The sequence below is a fragment of the Caretta caretta genome, chromosome 8 (assembly GCF_965140235.1).
Source record: "Caretta caretta isolate rCarCar2 chromosome 8, rCarCar1.hap1, whole genome shotgun sequence".
Lineage (NCBI taxonomy): Eukaryota > Metazoa > Chordata > Testudines > Cheloniidae > Caretta > Caretta caretta.
The window spans coordinates 99,556,949-99,578,743 of record NC_134213.1 but is presented as its reverse complement, the minus strand read 5'-3'; the positions used below and the strand labels follow the sequence as shown (position 1 = coordinate 99,578,743).

At 40.3% G+C, this 21,795-nt stretch overlaps 1 protein-coding gene across 1 annotated transcript in view; it reads right to left on the bottom strand.

Moving 5' to 3' along the window:
• FAF1 (Fas associated factor 1) overlaps positions 1 to 21,795 on the bottom strand; it is a 312,180-nt gene that overhangs the window by 84,237 nt on the left and 206,148 nt on the right. The window contains exons 9-12 of the mRNA XM_048861231.2: positions 17,306 to 17,401; positions 9,087 to 9,213; positions 7,516 to 7,579; positions 6,484 to 6,565 (exon numbers count right to left, since the gene is read on the bottom strand). Coding sequence (XP_048717188.1) covers positions 6,484 to 6,565; positions 7,516 to 7,579; positions 9,087 to 9,213; positions 17,306 to 17,401 — 369 coding nt within the window. The remainder of the gene's footprint in view (positions 1 to 6,483; positions 6,566 to 7,515; positions 7,580 to 9,086; positions 9,214 to 17,305; positions 17,402 to 21,795) is intronic.

The window sequence follows — 21,795 nt, the reverse complement described above, 5'->3', positions numbered from 1 at the left end:
AATTAATCGGCAGTAGGTTTAAAACAAACAAAATTAAGTATTTCTTCATACAACGCACGGTCAATGTGCGGAACTCATTACCAGAGGATGTTATGACGGCAAAAACTGTAACTGGATTCAAAAAAGTATTAGACAAGTTCATGGAGTATAGATCCATCAATGGCTATTAGCCAAGATGGTCAGGGATGCAACCGCATGCTCAGGGTGTCCCTAAGCCTCCGACTTCCAGATGCTGGGACTGGATGACGGAGATGGATCATTCAGTAATCGTCCTGTTCTGTTCATTCCCTTTGATGCATCTGGCATTGGCCACTGTTAGAAGACAGGATACTGGGCTAGATGGACCATTGGTCTGACTCAGTATGGCCATTCTTATATTTTTATGTTGTTTACCAACAGATCCAGATAGCTCTGAATCAGGTACCTGTCCTCTTAATTATTTCCTCCATTTTTGTGTCATCTGCAAACTGCATCAGTGATGACTTTAGGTTTTCTTCCAGGTCATTGATAAAAAATGTTAAATAGCATAGGGCGAAGAACCAGCTCCTGTGGGACAGCACTGGAAGCACCCATTTTACGACTATTTCCCATTTATAATTACATTTTGAGACCTATTAGTTAGCCAGTTTTTAATCCATTTAATGTGTGCCATGTTAATTTTATCTCTCTCTTGTCTGTTTGATCAATATGTTGTGCAATACAAGCAAAGATAAAAAATAACAAATACTCATGTTGCAATCTGGTAAGGATACATCTTTTGCACAATGAGCCACCAGATTTTTATTTGTTTGGATTTACACAAAAAATAAAAAGGAAATACCTATCCCAAGCTCCAGGTGTCTGACACAAGTTACATTAATGAAAAAAATTAAATAGTTGCTTACCCTTGACGGCCAACAGGATTGAACTGTTTTAAAGACTACAAATGTGCAAGTAGCCAGTTTTATGTCTCACAAAAAAGAAGGTATCTCTCCAGCTGGATAGTACTCTTGAGCATCACGCTGGGGCAATACCAAAATACTCGATCAGAAGGAAGATTGTGGACTAGTGGATCAACAATACCACTTCATGCAGCATTCAGGTTTTCCATCTACATACAAGATATACCAACTACATACAAAGAAATCAGCACTTCAGATGATGAGATCACAGCCCTAGATTATATGGTTAGAAAAACATTTTTGTGGAGAATGAGAAATATAACCTTTTTAGTCAGTAGATTGTCAAATAAGGCTGAGAGATCTTTTTTTCTATCAAGATATATTTGGATCCCTTAAAAAATCCCTTCAGTACTCTCTGAAAAAAAATGTTTTAAAAACTTTGTTACTATTCTTACAGTCAATGTTCCTAAAATATTACAATACTTCTATGCTAGTGAAGTACTGTGGATAACCCCGGAGCCCAAATCAACTCTACTGTCTAAAAAATTCATTTTTACAGTCAAGGCTGTGAAATCTGAAAAGCTCTTCAACAGATTGCTTTTGACCTTCATTTCAAGATAATTTTTACTACTCTGAGAATTGCCCATGTTCTTTCCAGATCTTTCAAAAGATGTGGCTCTGACAGAGCAGAAAAGAACTGAATAGGAAAAGCATGAAACCTGGCCAATAGTTTACAGGCTTCTTCTGGAATCTTGGGTGTTCTGCAGGTCTCAGCCCAATAGTACTGCAAGCAAGCAATGTCACTTAAAAAGACAGAGAATCAGTCTTAACTTAGAGGAGTATAATCTACTTACCCACACTCTCACAGCCCACGGTGATGTTACAAGGCAAGAAAACTACATGCCTGGTTTTCAAAAATGCTGAACAGTTACAGCTCCCATGACTTCGAAGAGCGTTGCTGGTGCTCAAAACTTCTGAAAATCAGGCCCAATACAGCAAGTCCCACCGAGGGCAGATTGTGGGCAATTTAACCAATCCTGGGCTGCACTGGCAGATGATGGTAAAATAGCTTTCCACTTGACTTAGAACCATTACAAACATAACCCTTTCTAAAGTAAGGACTCTTTCTTTCAGCAACAGCAGGATGGGATTTCTTTCTGAAAAGGTGTCAGGTATGGATTTGGGATTCTGAGCAGTAAGCAGAAGGAATCAAAGGTTTAATTTCCTATCTTTTGCTGCTGCCTAAGTCACAACAGCAGATGGGTTAGAACAACAGTTGGCTCATACACACAGAGACTTCATCACTCCTCCACTCTCTGCACACCAAATTACAACAAAACTAAAGTATGCTTCACATAGTACAATATATAGTACCAATCATCATATAGAGACTCTTATAAATATTGTATTACAAGAAAGGCTAATAATACAATATGGAATTCTTTTTAAAAGACAAAGATAAAGAAGAAGAGCCTTAAGAAGTAACAGTTTCTATTGAAATATAATGGAGAAAACAACGTCCATACTACAGCATGAAATATAGAGCAAATAATCTTATTTTTGGAGTCAAACTAAAAAAAAGACAAGATTGCAAATATATAGGGATCAAATATATATACACAACAACAATCAGGCGACAAAATTCACCCCTATTATAAAAAACACTGACGTTAATAGAAAGAAATGGTTTAGGTTTGATGGATGTCAGATGCAACTCTTTGGCTAATCTCTGCTAAAGCTGGCATATTGTCTACATATACAATTTCCATTATATCATAACAATAATGAGACACCAAGTTATAAAACACAGACAAACAAGGTACAGCAGGAAGGCTTCTGTAAAGGAATATTCTGCTGCTCCAGTGTATTATAATTCTTTCAGCGAATCAGCATGTTGGTGGATGAGAAAGGGCCAATTTATTTGGACTTGCAAAAAGTCTTAAATTAAGTCAAATTATAGGAGGCTATAATGGAAATTAAGTACTCACATGTAAGAGTTAAAGTTCCGCCATAGATCAAAAACTGTCTAAGAGAGAGAAATCAAAGTGCTGGCCTAAGTGGCTAATTGTCAGGATGCAACGAGTGTGTGCAATTCAGGGGGCCACCAAGGATCTGCAATAGGAGTGACATTTAATATAACTATCAGAAGTGGGTGGACAGAGAAATTGAGAGAGACAAGAGGTGATCTGATAGAGGTATATAAAAATTCGTGCTATTGAGAAAGTAAATCAAATGATCCTCTACCCTCTCTCATAATAAAAGATCCAGGGATCACCTACTGAAATTGAAAAGCAAGCAATCATTGATAAAAGGGAAATACTTTAATTTTTAATTATTCAAGCAAAGAACTTAGTGGGGGGCAAAAAGAGAGATAAGACACACAAAAAGAACAGTACCACCCGAAGTAACTCATTACATACGATAAACATTTATAAAGAACAGATTCCCTCATGCTTCAGAACGTAAGTCAACCACTAACTGCTTGAAGCTAGGAATAAACTTCCACATAAGTATGCAATAACAAACTTGTCCATGATGTTTTTTTTTTTTTAACACTTCCTCTGTGTCATCTTGTCCAGCTAGTCTTATGTTCCTATACAGTAATTATGTAAAACTACAATATATAGGGCTAGAAACTCAAAATGATACCATGGAGGTTTCCTTCACTGGGTTGGAATAAACTAAAGTGTTTCATACAACCATATTTCTTTTTTTGTTTTAATAAACCCATGTCTCCCTTCCTCACTCCCACCACACTCACACAGTAACTGATAAACTAAATGTCTTTCTTTTGTACTGAATATGCAGTAAGTTTCTTGTGAACTCATAACAGAACATGCAGCAAGATTTAGAAGCTACCTCAGGACATCAGTTGTTAATGGGAAGACAGTTTGCTGTACATTTGCTACGTTTCTTCTGAGCACAAAGGACTAGCTGATGTACAGAGTTGCTTTCATGGCATTTTTCAGGAAGATCATGGGCCAAATTCTGACTTGACATAATCTAGGCAGATCTATACACAGAATTTAAATCAAGGTAGAACTTAGGCATATTTCTCCCCTTCACAGCTAGTACAGGGATTGTCATGGAAAAAGTTGCTTTAAAAGTAAACATAATATTAGCTATCTTAAAGTCTCAAAGTCAAGAAGCCAAAATGCAAATACTAGTGAAAAATGAGGCAGGGTTAGCTATATTAAAATTAAAGTAGGCAACAGCTTCTTTTTCATTTAATATCTTCTGAAACAAAGTATCAAATGTCTCTGCTTTCTGACACATGTAAGTGAAAGATTTAGAGAAAAGCCTCCATTAAAATACATATTTTTATAACAAAAAGTTTTAGAAATTATTTTAAAGAATACTTTCAAAGTAACTGCAAACTGATTTAGGTAAATTCCTTTAATAAAATCATATCTCAAATATTTCTGCAAGAAGGCTGCAAATTTATATAAATTTAGGATTTTTTTCAGAAAATGTCAGCAATAGAGATAGGAAAAAAGATATTGAGGGGTATGTCACTGAAACTGGACTGTACAGTGCTTTGGACAGCCCTGCAAATTCCTCAAGAAAAAGGCTAAGATCTATAAGCACTCTCACTGCCAAGTGCTCTCAAATTAAATCAGTCTGAAGCGGTTTTCATTAAGATGGATTGAGTGTGGCATCGTGAGAAACACTCTATCAAATGTAGTGTTTTACTTAGTGATTAACTATATACCAGCTGATGAAGCTCCCCAAATCCTTCATAATCCCACCACTCCAATAAACATTTAATGAGTATATAAGTTCAAAAAGCCTAGCAGAGGATTTAAACCTTCAATCTTGTTTTTATTTACTCTTGGAACTCAATTTCTCACTTCAAGTGAAGAATGCTGCTGCTTGAAGCTCATCTGTTGCCCTGGCAAAATTAAGTGCCCTTCACAGTATAAATTAGAACATGGGACATTTAGCTTGCAATTTCTGAAAATTTTTCCTTAATTAAAACGTCAGGTTTTATAAAGTGACCGAAAATATAACAATCATCAAAAACAGAATAAAGCGTCTCCTTTTTTTCATTTTGAGTTCTCTTAAACAATATTGAAAAGATTTTTTGCAGTAGCAAAAAGGTACAATAATAGCAAACTTTACTTATTTCATAAGCATTTTTAAAATTCGAAATGTTGCAATGTGATATTAATTAAAGTAGCAACTTGCTATGTGGGTTTAAAGACAAAAAGGAATCAATAGTTCAGCCTTTTTGGAAAAATTCAGTCACTATTTACAAACAACATTTCTAAGAAAAAGGTAATAAAAATAGTAAACTGCTAAACATATTAGATAATCCTGGTAAGGATCTGGTCTGAACCCACTGGAAAAATACGGGAAATAGAATGCATCTTCCACATCCTATATGTTAATAGTATATGAAAAGTATTTTGAAGATGAACATTCAGTTGGGTTGTACCGAATTAAAAAAGGTTTCTGAGCGCTAATAAAACACCCTTTGTTTTTATAATTATATGCTTTTAACCACTTCAGATGAGATGTCAAAAGTGAACTCTCTCAATCAAGCATCTTTTTATATTGATTCACTTGCCTCATTGCCAACATGCTTTAGCATCCATCACTCCTACGAGTCATGATCAATTCTTATTTTGCTACTGAAGTGCTCTAGAGCAATCTATGCTCTGTCACCCATGTAAATTCATGAAACTAGACTCCGAATTTAGCAGTTATTCTGCAAGAAACTTGCTGGGGTGTGCAAACATGTCAAATAAATGTTAGCTTAGAGCAAGTAGTGGAGATTTTGTTACAAGGAATACTTACAGACCATTTCAATATGAGTAATTCAAGAGAGACAAACACACTTTGCACATTTCTTTTGGGACCAATATGAAGATAGCTAAAGGATGAATTTAAAGCTGCTTAAGATTTTTATTTGTGCTTTAGTCTAGGTATTGACTATTACAGGTGAGTGAGTACTTACCCTCCTAGATACAGGACATCAGGCCTTCATTCAACTATTCTCTTTCTTATTTTATGAAAATACTGCTTTTACAAATGGATGTGGAACATCAGAACCCTGAGATGCCTATCTGGCTGAACAGAAACCTTAAATTCCAAACTATAATACTATTCTGTATTTAAGTAAATGCCGTAGCAATACAAAAGGCAGCACACTTCCTGCCCCAATGGCCTTAACATTGTAAATTTACTAATTCGATTGTATCAGCCATTATTTAAAAGAGATACCAATATACAGCTTGTCACAGTCAGCCACAAGGCTCCCAAACAGTGATATCTAGTGAGAGGAGACCAACACTTATAGAAAAAAGCCTAGAAGCTCAGGTGACTGCTAGAACTTTGGCCAAAGCCATCAAAGCCAGGGATCGGTTATGTAAGCAAGGCCAGTCCAGGACAAAAACAGAACAGTTGGCAAGTGTGAGTTATCCCCGTCATTCCCATAACATGCAGGGTGAACACTTCAGTCAATCATGTAAAAGTATGAAACTGCTTACTAGTAATGTAGCAAAAATCATAACTTTTTTGGCATAGTGTAAAATGTAATATTTAGCCCTTTTACTACTTTCCTTCTAATAGAAATAGTGTAACGTTAACACACACTTACATCTCTGGCTTTTCCATAGAAGGCTTCTTGAAAAGCAGCCTCTAGTGACCCAATAAAATAAACAGGATGGCAGTCACCATATCTATTTCAAAATCACAAAGATTCAATTAATAAAAATAAAGCGTAAGTAATTTTCTTCAGTTTCAGCTCTGTTTAAATTCCTTTTAAATAGATGCATTGGCTAAACTCTTAAATGTCTCCTCTACCCTCTGAAGTTTTTGTATAGGATTGTTGACCTTATGAACTTCTCTATCATAACTGACTGCTCTCACAAACTGCCATATTTACAAGTTAATGTGTAAATTTTAAGTACTATTTCTCAATCATAGTTCTATTTCTCCTCACTATTATATTCTTACTGGTTGATTGAGTGTTATTCTTGTTTAATAACATCTTAATTATATCATAAACATATGGAAAGCTTTTCATCCCAAAGAAGCTACAAATGCTTTATAAAAATTAACATGGTAGCAAACTATACACCAGGTTCACTTTATTGGCTGCCGAAGGGTGCCACTTGTGTGGTGAAATAAGGAAACTGTTTAACAGTGAATTGTTTCAGATATACTGTATATAAATTCTAAAAAGCAAAACTTTTACACATTTAACTAGTAATTTTTATTGTTCAGCTACTCAGTTATTCTTAAAACTCTCATGGCAACTAAGTATATTATTTTCCAGCAGTCATCAGCTTTTCAGTTAGAAAGAGCTCATTTTCATTAAATTAACAGTCCTACTGTTTATAGTCAGTATCTTAGTTATCCCTCTACTCCCTTGTGGAATTCAGGAGTGATATAAAGAAAGTGGCCTCTCAATTAAAGACAGAACCTGCCATCTTAACTCACACTGAATAGAATCTTACTCCACAAATGGCCTCTCACTCAAGTCAATGTAAGTAAGGCAGAATCTGGCCTATGCCAGATAAGGAAATATTTATATTTATTTTACTTTTACTTGAATTGCCTGACAAATTATAGTTACAGTGTAGCACAAATCACTATCTGTCTTACACCGTTAATAACCTAAGTTTACCTTGAGGAAAATTCTGCCGTAAATTGTAATAAGGCATCTCCTTCATTTTCAGCATTTTCTGGCACTTTAAAAAAACAAGTACAAATATATATTGATGTCATCTGGAAGAAAAAGTTTTTAATAACACAGACCACAAAAATCATTTTTTGCTTCCTTAATTTTTCATATTTAAAACTTTCTAAGTGCCCATGGGGAAAGTCCATAAGTTTCACCAAAGGTTACTGATAGGATATCCCTTTGGATGAACACGAAATTTACAAATACTTCCATGAATATATCGAGGGCCATTCTAAACGGTGAAGTTCTGAGCTCACCTGTAATGTGGCACATCACTGATCTGCATTTCAGTTTCTCTCTGGATCTATTTTAACATATTAGAATAAAGAAGCCTACTTGGAAGAGCTGAGAAACTGTTTCATTAGTGAGAAATTTTTAACTTGTGAATAAACTTAAAATAAATTTCAGCACTATGACTTAGCAACATAATTAGACCCTAAGGAAGCCCCTAAGGGTAAATCTATACTATGATAAAAGACCCACAGCATTGGTGTGGCTGGCCCAGGTCAGCTGCCTTGGGCTTATGAGACTCGATCTGCCTGGCTATAAAATTGCAGTGTGGATGTTCAGGCTCAGATTGGAGACGAGGTGCTGAGACCCCATGATGAGGGAAGGTCTGAGAGAGTCTGGGCTCCAACCCAAGCCTGAATGTCTGCACTACAATTTTATAGCCCTGCAGCCTGAGCTCGAGTCAGCTGATCTGAGACTCAGTGTTGTGGGTTTTTTATCGCAGTGTAGACATACCCTAAAGTCAACAACATTGACAGAGAGATATATAAATAATGAATGGCATAGATAAGGTAACCGGGCACTCCTACTTACCCTCATACGAGAGCAAAGAATCACCCAATGAAATTAAAGGCTAACACCCATAAAAGGAAATATTTTATGCAACATGAAATTAACATGGGGATCACACTGTCACTAGATATTAATATGAAAAGCACAGAAGAATTTTAAAGAATAGTCATTTACATAGCTAATAAGAAAATCCACAGTGACATTAGATATGCATTTATAACAGAGTTAAACTTTCATGCTTCAGGCAATAGGGGGAAAAAAAGGGATAGGAAGGAATGTCCCCCATGGGAAGATAATCCATAGTTGCCCATTATCAGGTTTCTTTCTGAAGCATCCACTATTAGTCAGTGTCAGAGAAAGCAATCATAGACTGAACTGGTATAGCAATTCTAACTTTCCCATTATGGGCTTTTTTCACCATCTGCTATAGACTGTGTCCAGAATGCATTAATTCTAAGCTGTATCTTTTTGCCTCTTCTCAGTTCTGTCTCCTCCCTTTAGGGTGAAAGTGGCACAAAGCAGCACAAAACTAAAAAAAAAAAATAGGCACAGAAATATGGCATGTCGTTCTAACAGTACCCTAGAAAATAACAAGTGGGATCAACAGGGAAATTAAGGATATTTTCTTGTCTATTACTGTTTAAATCCTTCAGTTCTTGTCGCTTTCACTACAGTGTTGCATAGTTAACAGTATGTAAATTTTCAATACTTACTCATTGGAGATTTCCTCAAGGCAGATGATGCCATACCAAACATCTCTCCATCATCAACTCCAAACTCTGTAGCATCTTCAAAGTCATCTCCATCGCTGTCACTCACCATATGAACATCCGTGCATTGCTATTCAAAAAAAAAAAAAAAAGCCTCTGTTACATAGTTAAGGCACCCATAGTGAATTTAATGCTGAAATAAACAAGTAAATACTGAAAATACCTTTCTTTATATAAATAAAAACGCGTGCATGCAAATATAGCACTGCAGATCACAACACTTGGGTGCCCTCTGCGATTCTCTCCCTGTAGTCTGTACTGCAGCACAGTGTTGACATAGCTTTAGCGGGAGGTAGTCCTCAAAACTCTTGGGATGGGACCTAACCTAACCCAATTCCCAAAATCACAAAATCCAGGAACCCTCGGTCCTGCTCTGGCTTACCAGACTATGGTACTCTCAGTGGCCACCAGGCTAACCACTTATACGTATCAATGTGCAGACGGACACACAAGGCTGTTGTACCGAGAACTCAGGTCCCCCTCAATCTTCCTGTGCCTCCACCAGCTGCCTTCAACGGTCAGCTGTTCTGGATTCTGCGAGAGCGACATCCCACATCTTCTGACATAAAAATGGTTCAGGAGGCCTTCTCCCCCAGCCATCTTATGCTAAACTGCCCTTTAAGTGACTTCCTTGCAAGGACTATCCTTCCCACCATTCCCAATTTAGGCGTTGTGATGACGTTATTACAGAAAGAAAAGGAAGAGCCACTGGAAGGTATGCTAGGAAAAACCAATGCTGTTACAATGTCACAACTTCAGTGCAAACGGACAACAGGAACCACAACAAGAGAAACCCAGAATTCCATACATCCATGTCTCCCACCCCCACACACACCAGCCAGCCACCAACCAATCACATGTGAAGCAATGTCTACGCTCCAGGTGCTCCAGCAGCACAGCTATGGAGCCACAGATATGCCACTGTAACCCCATAGCGTAGACACAGGCTACTGTGACAGAAGAGGCTTTTCCATTGCTATAGGAACTCCACTTCTCTGAGTGATAGTAACTGGGTCGAAGAACCAGTCTTTCATTGACCTACCTCCGTCTGCACCGGGGGATAGGTAAGCATAGCTACAGCACACAGCATTGTGGATTTTTCACATTCCTGACTGCTGTAGGTATGTTGAGCTACATTTTAAGTGTAGACAATGCCTAAAACACCATGCCCTGCATGAGTGGCTTGAGGAGCAATAAGACTTCACGTTTTCTTAAATAATCCTTTGTGGCAGTGAGTTCCACAGGTTAATCGCATTTTGTGTAAAACAAGTATTTCTTTTTCAGTTTTAAATTTGTTGCTTTTCAATTTCATTATACATGTGTGTTCTTTCTCTTGATGTGCCATTGATTTGCAGGGCTTTATCTTTATTTTTCCCCCTCAAAGATTTACAGAGCCAATTTACTCAGTTTTCAAGTGCAAGAATGATAAATTCCAATTATCAGGCCTCCTAATGCAAAGTAGGATCTTAAAACCAAGCCACGTGATTGCTGGCTCAAGATCAGTCCTCAGTAAGATTCTGTCATTCATTAACCCTGTAGAAAGAGAAGGTTACTCACCTTGTCAGCAACGGAGGTTCTTCGAGATGGTTGTCCCTGTGGGTGCTCCACGTTAGGTGTCTTGGCGCGCTGCGCTTGTAATCGGAGATTTGTGGTAACACTGCCCCGGGTGGCCACGCACGCATGGTAGTTGTGTCGCGCTACTCCGAGTGGCCACTTAGCGTGTGCAGGCAACTGTCCCTCAGTTCCTTCTCTACCCCAGAGAACCAGCATGAAACTCCCAAGTAGAGGGGAGGAGGGAGGGTAGTGGAGCACCCACAGGGACAACCATATCGAAGAAACTCAGTTACTGCACAAGGTAAGTAACCTTCTCTTCTTCTTCGAGGAGTGTCCCTGGGGGTGCTCCACTTTATGTGACTATGGAGCAGTATCCCCGATGGAAGGAGGGGCTTCAGAGTATCTTTGTTGATGGCGGATAGCACAGAATCCGAACTGAGTGTCGGGAGAGGAATGTTGTTCCAGGGCATAAGTTTTGGTAAAGGCCCAGGTAGCTACCCTGCAAATGTCTACGATGTTGAGGAACGCTACTGATGTGAATAGCGCTCTGGTGGAATGCGTACAAATCTCAGATGGAGCATGGATGTTGCCCTGATGATAGCACAGGTGGATACAGCCAGAAATCCACTTAGATCGTCTTTGTTTAGAGATGGCCTTACCCTTCGATTGCTCTGTGACTGAGAGAAAGAGACATGACTATTTTCTAAATGTCTGTTCTTTCTAGGTAGAAGGCCAGAGCTCTACGGACGTCGAGTGTGTGAAGGGATGCCTCCCTAGTGTCGGTGTGGGGTTTCGGAAAAAACAAAGGTAAGTAAATGTGTTGGTTTAAATGAAATGAAAAGGCTACTTTAGGTATAAATTTAGGGTGGGGTCTTAGGATCACTTTGTCTTTATGGAATGTAGTATATGGCAGGTGTGCCACTAGTACCCCTGGTTCCCCTACTCTTCTCGCTGAAGTGATCGCGAAAAGGAAGGAGACCTTTATCGATAGATGTAGCAGTGAGCAAGTCGCAAGGGGTTCGAATGGTTTCCCCATGAGGGTGTATAGCATGAGGTTAAGGTCCCATATAGGAGTAGGGTGTTTTAGGGGAGGGTAGATGTTGGTCATGCCCTTTAAGAATCGATTAGTTGTTGGATGAGCAAAGATCGTGGTTCCATCTACCTTATCATGTAGTGAGGTGATCACTGCTAAGTGTACCTTTATGGAGCTATTCGAGAGGCCTGCCTTTTTAAGGCCTAGTATATAGTGCAGGACTCTGGGTAGAGGGGCAGAATCAGGAGACATATGATGAGCCTCGTATCAGGTGCAGAAACATATCCTCTTATGAGTGTAAGTTTTGCGTGTGCTTGGTTTGCGACTATTCAAGAGAATGTCTTTAACCTCCTCAGGGTAATTCTGATCCAACGCTGCTAGCCATGGAGTAACCAGGCCTTGAGGCGGAGAACCGTTAGGTTGGGGTGAATGACGTGGCCGGTGTCCTGTGTCAGGAGGTGAGGAAGTTGTGGAAGAGTTCGAAGTAGGCTCATCGCCACCTGTGTTAGGTATGGGAACCAGGTCTGTCTGGGCCACGTGGGTGCAATGAGTATGACCCTGCCCTTATCCTGTCTGATTTTGTGTAACACCCGGCTTAATAGAGGAATCGGGGGGAACATGTATATTAGTGGTACTTCCCATTTTGTGAGGAGGGAATTGTTCAGTGAGTGGTGCCCGAGCCCCGCTTGGGAGCAATACTGAAGGCATTTCGTATTGTGAGCTGTTGCGAATAAATCTATAGTAGGGAATCCGCACTTGTTGAATATGGTCACGAGGGTCGGGTAGTCCATCTCCCACTCGTGGATTTGTGAGAAGTGTCTGCTCAGATGGTCTGAAGCCCTTGCAGGTAAGCTGCAGAAATGTCAATTTTGTTGGATATGCACCATTGCCATAGGTGTAGTGCCTCAATGTAAAGAGGGTATGATTGAGCTTCGCCCTGTTGGTTTATATAAAACATGCAGGCTGTGTTGTCCTTGAGGACTTTGATGGTATTGTTGCAAATACGCAGAAGGAAGTGTTTGGATACTTTTCTGACTGCTTAGAGCTCTAGAATGTTTATATGTAGGTTGGTTTCCACTGGGAACCAGCGTCTCTGGATGGCGGTGTTGTCCAGATGGGCTCCCCATCCCAGTAGGGAGGCATCTGTGGTGATTGTTATAGTGGGAGATTTTTGTTGAAATGAAACCCCCGAGCAGATGTTTTGCGGTTGCATCCACCACTTGAGGGAATTCTTCACTCTGTGGGGCATAGTGAGCCGTTTGTGGAGGGAATACGTGTGTGGTATATAGCAGGTGCAGAGCCAGGCCTGTAGGCATCTCGTATGCAGTTGGGAATGTTTGACTACATAAGTTGTAGCAGCCATATGCCCAAGGAGTTGTAGGCAGGTCCTGGAGGATGTTTGGGGGCTGTCTGTGATCATTGTTATCAGCCTGGTTAGGCTGAGGAATCGCTATTGGAGTAATCTCGCTTGTGCTGCGGGACAGTCAAGATAGGCCCCTATAAGCTCTAATTGTTGCACAGGGAACAGGGACTTTTGGATGTTTATTTGAAACCCTAGGCAGGTGGACCTTGTACTGCCATCTGCCAAGTTGGACGACTGCCTCATAAGAGCACCAAGTATGGGAAGATCATTACCCCTAGCCTGCAGAGGTGAGCTGCAGCGACAGCTAGGACTTTGGAGAATACCCTTGGGGCTGTCGACAAGCCAAAGGGTAGTACTGTGTATTGGTAATGTTGATGGCCTAGTGTGAAGCGCAGAAATCATCTGTGTGCTGGATGAATAGTGATGTGAAAGTAGGCGTCCTGTAGGTCAAGGGAAGAGACAATCTCCTTTCTCTAATGCCGGAATTATGGTTGCCAGGGTAACCATTCTGAAGTGTTGCATCCTTACAAACTTGTTGAGTTTGCGTTAGTCCAGAATGGGTCTCCAGTGCCCGTTCTTTTTCTGCATCAGAAAATAATGGGAATAAAACCCTCTTCCCCTGTGTTGGAGTGGTACTCCTAGTTGCAGGAGATGGTTTATTTCCTGCTGCAACAGGATCTCATGAGAGGGGTCCCTGAAGAGGGACGGGGAAGGTGGGTGGGTAGCGGGGAGTAGAAATAAATGGGATAGAGTAACCTTCTGGATGATTTCCAGCACCCATTTTTCTGTAGTGATGTTGTTCCAGACTGGGTAGTATGGTAGCAGGTGGTCTCCAAAGAGACAGGAGGTCATCTGATAATCCGGCATGGGAGAAAATAGAGGTCTCAAGCCCTCAACCAATACTTCAAAATGATTGACAGGATGTTGAAGGTTGAGATGTGGCAGGTTGATCCTGGTTCTGCCTACACCTCGCTTATTTTTGCTTGCGGCGTTGATCGTATTGTCTCTGGGGCTGGGAGTATGGGGAGGGACGGAATCTTTGGGTAGAAAATCTGCCCTGTTTTTTCTTGTTTGGGGGGACGTAAATACCTAAGGTCTTCAGGGTGGTTCTCAAGTCCTTTAAGGTATATAGGGATGCATCTGTGGTTTCCAGAAATGTGGGTTATAAATCCAGAGAGGTGGAGCCATGATGCTTGACTCATGACCATGGACGTGGCGATGGAATGAGCTGCCATGTCAGCTGAATCAAGGGAGGCCTGCAGTGCTGTTTTGGTAATTAAAGAGCCCTCTGCATTGTTAGCTTTGTACTACTCCTTTGACTCGTCCGGTATTTGTTCAACAACAGATGTTATTTTATTGAACAAGTTGTAGGTTTATTTTGCCAACAGAGCAGAGTAGTTTGCTATGAGAAATTGCAGTAAGGCCGAGGAATAGGCTTTGTGTCCGAAGAGATCAAGCCTTTTCCAGTCTTTGTCATAAGGGGTGCTTTTTGACTGGTGTTATTTTCACCTTTTGGTTTATTGCCTCTACGACCAGTGAATTTGGAGCCGGGTGAGTAAATAAGAACTCAGCCCCTTTCATTGGTACATAATATTTTCTGTCCGAGAGGTTACAGGAGGGTGGGACAGTGGCCATTGTCTGCCATATTATCTTTGAAAGATCTATTTTAGCAGCGTTAATGGGCAGAGCTATCTTTGCTAATGGGGTTGACTGCAGGATGTCACTAAGTTTGTGCTGGGTCTCTGGCAGCTCTGCTAAAGAGATGTCCAGGGATTGTGCAACTCTTTTGAATAAGTCCTGGAAGGACTTGAAGTCATCTCCTGTGGTGGGAGGCGGTGGCATAATTGTTTCATCCTGAGACGAGGATGAAATATGGGTGGGTGGCAGTGTCTTGCCTTCAGTAGCCTCTTATGGCTCCTCTCCCTCTTCCTCCTGGGCCTCCGATGGTGGTGGGCTCATGGGTGAAGGGGAGTGGCCCTTGATGTTGGTGGGTTGGGGAGTTTAAGATTTTGTGCTCTGTAGATTGCCCACAGGTCCCAGTATGGCCAATTGGGTGGCATAAAAACGGGTGGTGGTATCTATGGTTGTGCCTGCCAGCTTTACCCAGGCATAAGAGGTTGTTGGTGAGAGCTTCCCAGTTTTGGGGAGGAATGACAAGGGGTATAAAGACCTGAATCATCCTCTTCATCCTCATCACTAGATAGTGGAGGTGCACGTCCGCTAGGAGTGCCTATTCCCCTCGGTCCTGGTCTGACTGGGGTACTGTTGGTGCCAAAGAGGGGTATTTCCGGCATGGAGGAGACTGCCAGGTCCGCCTGTCTGGTAAAGAGTTGCGGTACCAGGAAGGTCAGTGCCATGGATGGCAGTGTAGTATGCTCTGACGGTGCCGAGGTCTTGTAAGGCTGTGTATATGCAGCAGGTGGCGCCATTACACTAGCTGGTGCCAAGGCGTTCTTCAGCACTGTTGGTGCCGAGCTAGGGAGCCTAGTTTTAGCTCGTGCACCTGAGTGAGAGCCTGGCGGTGTCGGTGCCGTGGCTCCTCACGACATCTCAGTACCGGACAGTCCCGGTGCCTCTCGGTCCGAGGTTCTCGGTGCTGTCGGTATTGGGACAGATTTCTCGCCAGGAGACCGCTTCTTCTTTGGGGGAATCTCTCTATGACGATGACTGTGACCAATGTTTGGTCTCCTTCTTCGATGCAGGGTCCTTTTACATGGTTTGTGTGGAGCCCTGCTGCTGGAGATGGTTGACCAGGAGGAGTCCTGGACTCTGGGTCAGAGGCTGGCCTGAGGGATTTCTCCATCATTAATAATTTTAGTTGGAGGTCCCTGGCTTTCAGTGTCCTGGCAGATAATTTTTTGCAACATGGACACTTCTGTGGTATATGGGTTTCCCCGAGAAAGTGGATGCACTGAGCGTGACCATCCGATACAGGAATAGATAGCCTGCAGGTCAGGCAATGTTTAAAGGCGGGGGAACCAGGAATGCCTGAGGAGGTCCAGATCTACAGAAACGGTCGTGGTGAGATCACCATCGGCGGGGACCTGCTGGTGGTGGTGGGGCAAACAATATATATATTTTAATGGGTAAATAAGGATTAGAAAACGGATGAAAACTGGCAAAAAGGATAAATAAAGATGGGAATATAAGCAATTCACAAGATAGACGGGCACTGCTGTTGCTCCGACTCAAGCCAAAGGTGGTAGAGAAGGAACTGAGGGATGGTTGACTGCAGAAGCTAAGTAGCGACTCGGAATGGCACGAGATGGCTACCGCGCGTGCGCAGCCAACAGGGGCACTGCTACTACAAATCTCCAATTACAAGCGCAGGGCACCAAGACACCTAAAGTGAAGCACCTATAGGGACACTCCTTGAAGAAGAACCCACTATTTTCAATTATCTCAACTGTGCAAATCACACAGATTTAATACTTTAGATTCATAAAACATTTTAGGAAATCAAACTTCAGCTTTTTTCAATAAGGTTGTATAGGTGTAACACAGGGCAAGATTAAGCCTTATTATTGAACTTAGTTAACAATTCTGTTGCTGATGTGTAAACCAGACTAATCCAGTTCACCTCTAGCCAGCAGATTACCACAGTATTTAGTAAGAGGGAACCTAGGCTAATACAGTTTTAAGAGTGTTAGCTTGCATCTTGACAGTGGTTTACAACTATAGTAAACCAGGTCGACTGTGCTAATAAGATTGAAACAAACATCCTTTTTGCCCATCAAGCCAGGGCTAGAGCACTCTACATAAAATGGTTGGAAAAAATGTTTAAATTGTCAAGGTGCCTATTTTAAATTCAACCTGAGGTGAAAGGCAAGCAGGGAAAATTTCAGCCCAAATACTCTCTCAAAGTTATAAGCAACTGAAAGCAGAAGCTTATCAGGGACTACATCAGGCAACTTTAACTACAGGTGTCACTAACTGTACTGGCTATAAGGATTCAAAAGTTATATACATTTTACTTTTTAGTTTTCTTCTTATTATTTTTAATAGTACCTCACTATGACTCCCTTGCTTCCCTCATTTCCATCAGCTCCACTTCTTCTTTCTTTCTACTGAATATCTTGTACAGGTATTGTAGATTGATTCATTTTGTGTGTCCACAGTAGTCAACACCAGAGGAGACAATGACCAGTGCAGAACAGGCTTCTGGCCATTCCCTCCTAGAGTATATTTTTAAAGCTGACAGATTTTTCTTACCTCCTCTGACTGTTCTCTGGTTTGTGCAGGTGAAGATCTTCTTCCTACTGTAAGTCGATGGCAAGGATAAGTGAGCCCCGATGCAGCTATAGTCATCTGTAACAAAACAGCAATTATTTATTAATGTAATTGTCTCATTTCAGAATAGTTTTGCTTTTTGGGTTAAAAACTGCACTGCAGAAGTCTGAATGAATGATACCAAGATAAAGACTGAAAAATTAAAATAATTCATCACATGAAAATTATTTAGGAAAAAAGCAACCATCATTGTACAATTACTGTTAATAGGCTTATATTGCAACATCCTCTCCTATGTGAAGAGCATCAATAATTATGTAAATAATAATTATATTTTAAAAAAATCAATTTGTTAACATGGAATCTCTATGTATAAAGTTTAATTAACACTAATACTGAAGACATATGTTATGCCTCCCATTTAAACATCTACACCCAGGAATTCAGCTGTGCTGGTGAACTTGCAGTCAGTGTAGGAAGAATATCTATTAATCAATCCTAAGGGAAAAGAAGAGGTAACTATTAGCTATTATCACACGCCTACATTTAAAATGAATGAAACAGTAACAGTAAAGACAGCAATTGCCTGAAAGACATGACAGTTAAATATCCAGTAATATGAGGAAATAATCTTAGAGGATCCAATTCTGTACCTTGCTCCAAGAACAGACTAATTAATTTCAGTGTGAATGAAAGTACTACTCAACATAAGTACATAAACACACATATTCTCTCACAGTACAAAGCCCCATAGACTCACATCACAATGAACAGTAAACACAGCATGCAGGAGTCATTGGCCAGCAATCTTCCTCAACATTTTGCAAGTCTTCACACAGCCTTGAAAGTGTGCCATATTGCATCCCATGCTCTCAGCCACACTGATGAACCACACTCACTGCGGGTGCCCCATGTCCTGGCACCAATCCCTGCAAAACTTGCTTTGACGCTCTTCCTCTGCTCATCCAACCCACAGGTTCCACAAACTCAAGTTTTCTTTGTCTGACTAAACTGATATCAGATATCACTCCAGTTATGCTTTAAATTTGGGCAATTACCTACCTCATCATTTGTCATGTGAGAAGTACAGTTACTGTGCAGCAATCACCATTTCAATTTCAAAGCAGAAAGCCTCTTAATGTCCTGTTTCCTTAGCATCCACGTCTCGCGTACATATAGCAAGATGCTGAAGACAAGAGGCTGCAGCGATTTCATTTTTACACTTCATGGTAACACACTTGCTTAGACTGTTGAAAGTCGGCTGAAAGTCGCTACAGCAGTGTCCCAAGTCCAACTCGAAGTTGGCTCTCTAAGAGATGTTTAGCATCCATTATAGTCATAGTACCCAGGTATTTAAATTATTCAATACACTGCTAAGGAAATAGGACACTTAGCAGCTTTCTTCCTCTAAAGATTTGGATAGAAGTATCACCTATTTAATAGACTTAGATGTCACCATTGTCTTTGTTTTTTCATCTTTAGACCTAACGTATTCCACTACTGCTCTTTCTGGCAATTTTTGCACCCCTTCTTGCAATAATCCAATCAGGTCAATATCATCAGCAAAACACAGATGACTAATTTTTAATCCACCAATGAATATGCCCGCCTGTAAATTTCCATCAGTGGCTCATCTTAACATTTCTTCAAGAGAACAATGGAAGAGCATTGGTGATAGCATGCAGCCCTGTCTGACACCTATCCTTAAATCAAATCAACTACTTTGCTCACACCCTATGAACACTGAAGCCCTTGCACTTTCACAAAGAATTTGTATCAGCCTTGTTACATCTCCACCAAGTCTGACCAGCCGCAGGATAGCTCAAAGAGGTTTGTACCTTATCCTGTCAAACATCTTAGAAAAATCCACAAAGACATGGACCACTTTCCCATCATTCGCCAACACTTTCTCGCATAGCACAGGCAGACTAAATATTTGCTCCACTGTAACTCTTTTGGATCTAACCCTGGCTTGTTCTTCAGCCAGAAAGTTTTCCATCTTGAGCACAATTCTCTTCAGGATGATTGATTTTGATGGGAGTCAGGTGCCTAACTTGCTTAGGTGCTTCTGTAAATCCCATGAGGCATCTATCAGCATCTTTAGGTGCCTAAATACCTTTGAAAATTTGGCCCTTAGATTCTTAAAAACCTAAATTGCTTAAGCGCTTTTGAAAATGTTACTCCTATGTCTTCCTCTAGTCCAGAGGGCTATAACCCCCAATACTCTACAATTATAAGTTTCTCCTCTAGCTAAAATGGCAGGGATCCTGTGTTCTTTTCTGGGTTCTATCCCTAATGCTGCCTGGGTGCAGTTTAGCTGCTGATCGTTGTCTCTCTTGTTTGGGGCCCTAAACTTGCTGCAATCTCATTTCTTGGAAAATCTGAAAAAAGGTATGTCAAGAGATTTCATCATTGACTAATTTAGATAATTATCTTTCATAAAACACAGGAATATTTTTATGCTCTGATCTAAAGTACTTTATAAAAAGGTGGCTTTAAAAAAAACCTCCAAAATTTAAGAAAAATGACTAATTTAAAAAAAGTAAAAAAAAATCAGCACTTTGAAATAAATTTTGAATTCTTTCTTTAAAAATAGATACCTATTAAGAAGTTTAATTTCCATTAATATGTAGCCAAATAGTTATGTCCTCTATAGTTAACTACAAATGATTGGGCTTGATACAGGAATTACTGGGTGACATTTATGTTATGCAGGAATGTCAGATTACATTATTAGGATGATTCTTTCTGGTCTTAAAATCTATGAAGTCAACCAAAGGTTTTCAATCATTTTCTGGGCAGTTTGAACAGATCTGAAATTATCATGCTAGGTTTTGTTTGGCAACAATTTCAACCTCTGTAGAATATGACCGTGGCAAAAGCTTTGGTTCTCTACCAGCATTATTGATTCGTATCAGGATGGTTCTAGATATGCGGTTTGCTACGACTCCTCTACAGAGTGATTACAGAATAGAAAAAATGTTTGCCATATCCTACAAAACACAATTACTATTTTGTTGTTTTCTTGGCCACGGGGTAATTTAAATTATATTTTTACACACACACACACACACACCCCGCTCCACCCCCTAATTAGGTTGTAAAAACTTAAGGATGGTGTACATTTGATCTATCTTTAACCAAAAGCCAAGAATAAATCATAAGGCTGAGATTTCATTTACGGTAGTGAGTATACTGGAAATGCCCTATTAATTTTTATCCACGATGCAAGCTGCTTTTATCACTTATGCGCTAGAGCTCACAAAGCTTTAATTTGCTGCAGGTTGAAGCAAGCTGATTAAGTACGCTAGTTACCAAGTGAATGCTACCTGCCTGGACTAGCCTACTGTCACATTACTGTAGCAGGGTTAAATAGCAGTTTAGTCACATTTTTAAAAAAACAACATTTACAGTCAAAAAGGATGTGACTAATAATAGTCCAGAACAAATGAAATATTAAAACAGGCATACAGGTCAAGCTCAATTATCTATGAAACTCTTGTGTCAACAGCACAAGAATTGTATTCTCCATTGTAACACTGGCATTGCCATTTTACATCTTACCTTGCATTCAGTAAGTTTATGAGATTTAGAAACAAACAACTGACAGCCACAAATTCTGAAACTTTGCCTAAGCTACCAAACTTGAAACATTATACAAAAATAATGGATAACTTAGATATGTGCTCTCACAAAAAGCAAGACCAAAAAATTAAGCCTTCCACAACAATAACATCCCTCAAGAACTGAAGCACAAAATGGTTCTCTTTTAGAAGGTCCCTACGACACAAGTATTAAATACTCTGTTTTGTATTCTCTATGTAAAGAGCCAACCAAAGTCAGAAGTTCAAGCAAACAGTTCCTATACCCTTCTTCCATACTTAGCCTACATGGCTGTTTGTCTATCCTGCTTCTTATTTGCAATCCCTCTATCCGAGTGCCTCTCAAAAAAAGAACTAAAGCAAGAAAGAGTCCCACAGCAGAGTAGCTTTCACCCTCCTCTGCAAGGGGTTGTGGGAATGTTTTTTTTTCTTTTCAAATGTGTGTGAGAGAATTTCTCTCCCCACTTCTACTTTTTCTGAGTAGCTCTCGCTGTCCAAAGGCTAGCCTGAAGAGGCAAGTTGCATTTCATACTGAAAGTCATCCATGGGCACTGTCACTTCCTCTGGGAGTTAAATAATCTTGATCCAGTTGCCAAGAAAGCTCTTTCCTTTGCTCTCAAGAGCAGGACTCTTGCCTTATACAGTTTAATCTTTGCTGTGGACATTGTCAAAGGAAATCATCGTTTCCAAATGTTTACATAACTTAGTTTAATGCTTTGGGTGGTCTTAAAGATGAGAGCTGCTACTTTGAATGAGGAGCCAGCGTAGTGAGTGGAGCATCAGGGTGATGTGCCTCAGCAGCCAGCGCTGCACAGAAGTCAGGCTTCTAAGTTTTGGACAAGTTGGAGCTTTTTTAAGGGGAATGCACTC